This window comes from Populus alba, chromosome 13 (assembly GCF_005239225.2).
Source record: "Populus alba chromosome 13, ASM523922v2, whole genome shotgun sequence".
Lineage (NCBI taxonomy): Eukaryota > Viridiplantae > Streptophyta > Magnoliopsida > Malpighiales > Salicaceae > Populus > Populus alba.
In genome coordinates, this window is record NC_133296.1 from 4,741,722 (window position 1) to 4,750,436 (window position 8,715).

The 8,715-nt window shown below is 34.5% G+C and overlaps 1 protein-coding gene across 1 annotated transcript; it reads left to right on the forward strand.

Annotated features, from left to right (window-relative positions):
- The first annotated feature begins 420 nt into the window (after positions 1–420).
- Positions 421–4,277, forward strand: LOC118036440 (multiple C2 domain and transmembrane region protein 16). Its single transcript, XM_035042135.2, has one exon. The coding sequence runs from the start codon at positions 822–824 to the stop codon at positions 4,020–4,022; it is 3,201 nt and encodes a 1,066-aa protein (XP_034898026.1). The 5' UTR covers positions 421–821; the 3' UTR covers positions 4,023–4,277.
- Positions 4,278–8,715: the final 4,438 nt, after the last annotated feature.

An 8,715-nucleotide genomic window follows, 5' to 3' on the forward strand; every position in this document is an offset into this window, starting at 1 on the left:
AAACAAAATAATAAAAAAAATAAAATTTCTTGAAATATTAAATGCACCGCTGCTCCAAATACACGCTCAGTGAGCAAGTTACATTTGCATTTACATGGCATATCTGCAATATAGTCATGAATAAGAGCGAGCATCATATTATCGATCATCACCAAAATCCTTCATCGAGATGTGGGAAAGAGAGAATTCAGTGACTAGCTAACGCGTCATCTTTTATCAGATTACCCAATTATGATAAGAGTTGTAAGGTGACAAGATTTTCAAGGTCGGTGAGACAAAAGAAAGTTTATCTTTGACAAAAGCTTGTCACAAATTGATATAAAGTCTTCATATAAATAAACTTAAATCTGGTGAAGGAGGCGATCGGCTTTGAAAAGCGAAAGGTAAAGGAAGGAATCTTGAATGTGAAAGGAAAAGGATCACCGTAAACAAGTAAAGCAAAGCTACTGAAACTGGTTTTGAAGAGACCGTCTTGGTTTAAAGATGTCCTTGCACATGAAGTTAAGCACCTTTATAGTTTTTCTTATCTCCACCTTCTTCCTTTTCCCTCTCCTTTTTCTGCGTCCCCTCATTCACAACCAAGAACCCACTATCCTTGAGATCACCTCTCTTTGATTTCTTCACTCGTTCTCACTATATATCACCTCTCTATAAACCCAAAACACTCCTCTTTTCACACTTTGAAACGGTAACTTACCAACTATTTCTACACCACTACCCCCAATTATGTAACATTGCACACGATCGAGAAAAGAAAACTCACCATCGCATTAATCACTAGCTAGCTAGTGATTTCCTGCTTCAAATCAACCCCGCAAGTAATGGCCACGAAGCAGAAACTAATAGTTGAAGTTGTTGATGCCCGGAACCTCTTACCAAAAGATGGCCATGGAAGCTCGAGTCCATACGTCGTGATCGATTTCTATGGGCAAAGAAAGAGGACGAAATCAGCAATTCGTGACTTGAACCCAACATGGAATGAAACGCTTGAGTTCAATGTTGGTAAGCCATCTAATGTTTTTGGGGATATGCTTGAGCTCGATGTTTACCATGACAAGAATTATGGTCCAACTAGAAGAATCAACCATCTTGGTAGAATTAGATTAAGTTCGAGCCAGTTTGTTAGAAAAGGCGAGGAGGCTTTGATATATTATCCCTTGGAGAAAAAATACTTGTTTAGTTGGACACAAGGTGAGATCGGATTAAGGATCTATTACCAGGATGAAGTTACACCACCACCACCACAACCAGCAGCAGCACAGGAAGAGGAAGCGAAAGCGGACACGAACCAGGAGTCTTCACCACCACAGCCAACTGCTGAAGCAGCGGCGCCAGCAGAATCTGAAGCAATAAAACCAGCTGAAGCTCAGAAATCTGATGTAGAAACAGGGGCAACGACAGAGTCAAACAAAGAGCAACCTGCTGAAGAGGCAAAGTCCAATGAGGAACCACCAGCTCAAGCTGAAGCAGCGGCATCACCACCACCACCTTCAGATAATGCACCAGCACCTATTCAAGTTGATAAACCACCAGAATCTGATGTGGCACCATCACCACCTCCACAAGGACCTGTTTGTCAAAACAAGGAGGACCCGTCACCTTCCTCAGCAGCAGTAAATGAGCCTGCTCAAGAAGACGGTGATGGTATCGTCTTTGAGGCAGCATTCAGTAAGTGGGGCCCGGCACCACCAGGACCGTTTCCCGAAATCAAAGTATCAGGAATCAACGCTCCACAGCCCATCATAAGGCCAGTGGCTCCAACCTCGAATTACACACTGGAACCACAGGAAAGTATTTCAATTGAGCGGTCAGCGTTTGATCTGGTTGAAAAGATGCATTACTTGTTTGTTCGGGTAGTGAAGGCTCGGCACCTACCAACCAGTGGGAACCCGGTTGTAAGGATTGAGGTTTCAAACAGCCGCGTACAATCAAAACCCGCCAGGAAAACATCATGCTTCGAGTGGGATCAGACTTTTGCATTTGGCCGCGATGCACCCGACTCCTCCTCCATAGTTGAGATTTCAGTGTGGGACCCACATGACCCTAAATCATCCGAGATGGCAGCGGCGGCGAATTTCCTAGGCGGAATTTGCTTCGATGTGACGGAGATCCCATTGCGGGACCCACCGGACAGCCCACTGGCCCCACAATGGTACAGGCTGGAAGGAGGTGGAGCCTACAGAAGCGATTTGATGCTTGCAACGTGGGTAGGCACACAAGCTGATGATTCATTCCCTGATGCTTGGAAGACCGACACAGCCGGTAACATCAACTCTAGAGCTAAAGTCTACTTGTCTCCAAAGTTATGGTACCTCAGAGCTACTGTATTAGAAGCCCAGGACATTTTTCCGTTGATGCCGTTAAGAGAAACCGCAGTTCAAGTCAAAGCCCAACTAGGTTTCCAAGTGCAAAAAACAAAGACTTCAGTCTCCCGTAACGGCACTCCGTCATGGAACGAGGACCTATTATTTGTTGCAGCGGAGCCATGTAGTGATCAATTGATTTTCACATTAGAAAGCCGGCAACCAAAAGGGCCGGTCTCAATCGGGATGGTGAGGATCCCACTTTCAGCTATCGAGAGACGGGTAGACGACAGGAAAGTGGCGTCTAGGTGGTTCAGCTTGGAAGATCCAAGGAGTGAAAAAGCGGGCTACAGAGGTAGGGTCCAGTTGAGGTTATGTTTCGATGGTGGGTACCACGTTATGGATGAAGCAGCGCACATGACCAGCGATTACCGGCCAACGGCAAGGCAACTGTGGAAGCAACCAGTGGGGACTTTTGAGCTGGGTATCATCGGGTGCAAGAATTTATCACCGATGAAAACGGTAGACGGTAAGGGCTGTACTGATGCTTATTGTGTGGCAAAGTACGGTCCCAAATGGGTCCGGACCAGAACTGTGTGTGATAGCTTAGATCCTAAATGGAACGAGCAGTACACGTGGAAGGTTTACGACCCATGCACCGTGTTGACTATTGGGGTCTTCGATAGCTCGGGTGTGTACGAGATCGATGGTGATAAAACTGCCACGCGTCCTGATTTTCGTATGGGGAAAGTCAGGGTACGTCTGTCTACCTTGGAGACGGGTAAAGTGTATAGAAATAGATTTCCCTTGATTTTGTTGACTAATAATGGAGTTAAGAAAATGGGAGAGATGGAAGTGGCTGTAAAATTTGTTCGTGCAACTCCAACACTGGATTTCTTACACGTGTACACACAGCCCCTCTTGCCGTTGATGCATCATCTGAAGCCACTGGGGGTGGTCCAGCAAGAATTGCTGAGGAACACAGCAGTGAAGATAATAGCCACACACTTGTCAAGATCCGAGCCAGCGCTGCGACGAGAGGTGGTGTCTTACATGCTTGATGTGGACACACATGCATTTAGTATGAGGAAGATACGAGCCAATTGGATTAGGATTATCAACGTGATTGCTAGCGTGATTGATATCGTACGATGGATCGATGATACACGTGTATGGAAGAATCCAACGTCTACAATACTTGTGCATGCATTGCTAATCATGCTTGTGTGGTTCCCTGATTTAATTGTCCCCACATTAGCATTTTACGTGTTTGTGATTGGCGTTTGGAATTATAGGTTTCGGTCAAGGGCGCCATTGCCCCACTTTGATCCCAAGCTCTCACTGGCTGATACTGCTGATCGTGATGAACTTGATGAGGAGTTTGATCCCCTGCCCAGTTCTAGGCCGCCGGAGATGGTGCGCACAAGGTACGATAAGCTGCGCATGCTCGGGGCACGTGTGCAGACGGTGTTGGGGGATTTTGCTACGCAAGGGGAACGGTTGCAAGCACTGGTGACCTGGAGGGACCCGCGAGCCACGGGGATCTTTGTGGGGCTGTGTTTTGTGGTGGCGATGATCCTCTATATGGTACCCTCCAAGATGGTGGCTATGGCATCGGGATTCTATTTTTTCCGGCATCCGATATCCCGTGATAGAATGCCATCGCCGGCGTTGAACTTCTTTAGGAGGCTCCCTTCTTTGTCTGATCGAATCATGTAAGTTGATTGGATGGTTTTTAGTAGGTGATAATGCCAGGCTGCTAATCCTAATCCTAATCCTCTTCCTGGCATATGTAATCCAAAGTTAGATAATTAATTTAGGTCAAAGTAGTGCTTAATTAATAAGCTGTATGCCCAGGACCGCATGCTCAGAATGTGTGGCCCAGGTATACGGGCCACAGACCATGGGCTCGGGCCACAAGAACGGCCCATTTGAGGTCCCTTTTTATGCAATTTCCCATTTTCATATCTAGAATATTTCTCATGAAATTTATTCCTCTTTTTATTCATTCCTATATTTTAATGGGGACCACCGGGCGTTGTTTCTTCTCCGACTCCCCGTGACTTGTTCCTTCCGGTTTTATTTTTAAAAAAACTAACTTATTTTTCTAAGCTTCCTAAGGAATTCATGTTTTAAAATTAATAAAATTTCCATTTTGAAAAAAATATATTTCCTAATTACTTAAATTTATTTTTTGAAACTAAATCATTATGTAATATTAAAGCATGCGAGATGCCAAAGAGAAAGAACCCAATTACCATCCATTGAATAATTGGAAGCTGCTAAAACAATAAGAAATCTGCTAGCTGCTGGTACAGCAGTGTCGACATGATCTTATATAACAGCCTGCTGTTGAGATATAATTGTGATTTTTTTTAAAAAATATTTTATATATTAAAATAATTTATTTTTAAAATTTTTAAAATTATTTTTAAAACTAGTATATCAAAATAATTCAATATATATATTTTAAATATGAATTGCGTTTTTCAAACAATACTAAATCTCTTAAATATCCCATATACTGTATATAATTTTGGTATTTTAAGAATATGGTTTGTCACCTTGCAGGCCCTTCCATTTATTATTTGCTGATATTGTCGATTGAACATTTATACCAAGTTCAATTGCTTAAAACACCCCCAACAAAGCAAGAATTACTGTCTTCATCTATCTCAAATGGAATCTCTGGAAAAAGATTATTTTCTTCACGAGAATCTATATATATATACAATTTTAAATCATGGATCTTTTAAATAATATTTAATTATTATTATTATTATGTGATAAAAGAAATGGAAACAGTTGGAACATAAAAGTATTTAGTTGAAAAGATTGAGATAAAAATATAAAAATAAATTTGTCTTAAAAATATTTTAAAAGTGAATTTATGTATTTTTAAATAAAAAAATATAAAAAGGACATGTCGTAAAAACAATGTATATTATTTTAATTTTATTTATCATTTCTAAGAAAATATATAGTGGTCTCAATTTATTGAATATAATCTTCAATCATTTTTCAAGAAAGAAGTATTTTTAACAAATACATGTTTTGTTAAACAACCATCTTATAATTTCCTTAACAAGCATCTGTTTAATTTTTAATAAATAAGAATTAGTTTTATTTGTCATTTTTTTTTATTTGTCATTTTTAATAAGACATGTTGTTTCATTAATGGTCCTACTCATTGAATAGAATCTTCTAACAATACATTAATAAAAAAGTATACTAACAATTACTTTTTCTCAATAATATTTAAATTATTTTTATATTTGTGTTGAAACTTTATTTTTATTCTTATATAATTAAATTTAAGATAAATATAAGGAGCACCCTACATTACGATGAAAGATATGATTATATGCATCTATTTTTTAACCTTTTGTTTTGATCTTTGCTTAGTATTGATATAATTTTCAGGTATTTCACTTAGTATTTTTATAATATATGCAAAAACTTTTCAATTCTTAACTAAGAATTTTTTTATGCAAAAAAATAGGTTTACAATATCAAGGCATTATTTTCTTATGTTAAAAACACTAACTTGAAATTCCACCAACACATAGCATGGATTATTGGATAATTGTTTGCTATTTTCATTAAAAATAATTATTTTTTAGTTGGTTTAGTTTTTACCTATAAAAATAATCAAACTGAAATTTTTTAAAATACAAAAAAATAAAATTGAAACTGGTTTTAACCAACTGATTTCGGTTCGGTTTGGTTATTTTATATTAAAAACCAAAAAGTACATTGTTTTTTAGGCTTTTTTTGGACATTCTAATGGATTTAATGATGAGCTTAGTTTCGGTTTGGTTTTTTTTATTTGGTTATTTTATATTTTTTATTTTTAACTAAACTGATTCAGTTGAAGTTTTTCAGTTTCAGGCTTATGAAACCGAAACTGATCCGAACCAAATATTTTTTTTAAATATTCTAATCGGTTTTTTCAGTAATTTTTTTTGTTTTCTTAGTTTTTCAATTTTTTTTTGCTCACATTTAACTTCAATGTCACATAGAACCAGCTATTTAATAAACTAAAATAATTTTTAAAAAAGAAACAAAGTGTGAGAAAAAGTATAATAAGAAGATCACAAAAAATATCTCTTGAGCATATTTCTAAGCATAGGCTATACCGTTTCATGATTTCTGATTTCATAAAAGTGTGAGCAAACATTCAATTTGATTTTGAATAAATATGTTTTTATTTCTAATATATAATAATTTAAATTATATCTTGATATCTCTTCTAAAAATTTAAGTTTTTACATTAAATTGATCTTGAATTTGAATATTATCATTTTTATTAATTTAATAAAAAAAATTAAATACAAGATAATATAAATTTGTATAAATTTCAAGCTTAGATAGTTTTTATTTAAAGGGATATATTAAAGAATAATATAAATTATATCTTATCTCACCTAAAAACTTAAGTTTTGTAGTTAAATTAATTATTTTAATATATATAAATATATATATATAAATATATATATATATAAAGTGGATTATTAGATAGAAATGCCGGCAGCTAAAATTAGCTAATGGGAACCCATGATTACAAGAAGAACTTGGCTATATTATACATAAAAAGAAAAAAAAAAATCCAATAACAAAAGACTCTAAAAGGTAAAAAAAATAATTCAATATTGTTTTATGAAGATACTCAAAACAATTGTGACCTACAAAATTTAATTGCAAATTAAATCAATTTGGCCGTCTTGAAAATAAAAGAAAGCAGCGTCCACGGTAGAGTGATTGTGGCAATCGACCTGCCATGCTATGCAAATTCTCATGGCCAATATAAGAAGATAATTTGAAGAGTGTATATACTATGCTTTGACCATTAATTTTTTTGTTGGTTAGTAATTGGAAATGTATGAGAATATTGAGTAGTCATGCTTCAAAAATATAGGCTGAAATTGTGGTCATGCCAATCGTATTTTGATTGTGATTTCTTTGAATTTGTAATCTTTTATTTCAAATTTATGCTTCTATTAAAAAGAAATTGATTTTATTATATACTGATAATTATTTGGATTCTACGATAAGCGTACTGTATGATCTATAAAATTGTTAAATTATTTGATAAAAGAAATATAACAATTTTATTAAATATTATTCTCTCTTTTTTTTTTCTAAAAATCTCATATGTTAAATCATCGATAAGGCATAAATACAATATTATTTTCATACAACAAATATTAAAAGAACAACTATTATTAATGTTAAGATCCTAGTATATAAAACAACAATACATAACTCAAAAAAAACATGGTAAAATATAAAATTAGACACACGATAATTTACGTGATTCATTTAAATTTAACTATATTCACAAGCAAGTATAAATAAATTTTACTAAATATATAAAAATTACAAATACTTTTTATAAATAAGAGAATAATTGAGAATCTTTCTACTAATAAAAATAAACACATCATACATTTTCTCACAAATTCCTCATAATATGGTGGGATTTCTTTTCTTTACTTTACTTCTCTTTCTCTCTTGTATTTTCTCTTATGTGTTGCATGAAAAGCTTGGGATGCAATCTATTTATAGGCTGAGCATCCAAGCCTTCCTCTCTATTTTTTAAATTAGGCACGAAATGCATTTATGATAGAAGCATTTAGTGCCTTTCAAGTCAACAATTGCAGCTACGTGTTAACAATGTAGCTTCTCTACATTCTTCTATTTAAAGATTTTAATTTTTAATTATATCTTCAACACTTCATCATTTATAATTTTTTTATTCTTTTTATACTTTCCATTTTCATAATGGTTATGTTTTTGTTAAGCTATAAAAAGATATATACCATATAAACTTATTATTATTGTCTCGTTTAGTCAAAATATCTATTAGATTTTTCTTAGTGTGAATCTTTTAAAATATCACACTTTAATCTTTTACTACTTCACGAACACAATGATACTAAACATCTATGTATTTTATTCTTCAATGAAATGTTGGATTTATTGCAATATATAAGACACTTTGACAGTCACAATACAAAAAAAATCTTCTCTTATTTAGTTAGTTGTCTTGTATTCAGCTTTTATTATAGATAAAGCTACAATAGTTTATAGTATAGAGACCTAACTTATAGCTACTTTTATAATTTTAAAAATATAAACTGAAGTTAATTTTTTTTTTTCAAGATTATCTGTAAAATCTGAATTAATATAACCTTTAACATTAAATTACGATCTTTCATAAAATAATACAGTATCTGAGATACTCTCTTAATGTATTTCAAAATCATCTTAATAATATTCCAATGCTTTTTACCAAGATTTATCATGTATCAATTAACTGCTCCTACTACTTATGGAATGTCTGGTATTGTGCATATTATTCGCTTGTCACTAAACGGTTTAAAACCTGAACTAGACATCGAATGCCTAA

Bases quoted from the DNA above. Each gene is read 5' to 3' on its own strand.
- LOC118036440 (XM_035042135.2), top strand. From the start codon at position 822: ATGGCCACGAAGCAGAAACTAATAGTTGAAGTTGTTGATGCCCGGAAC.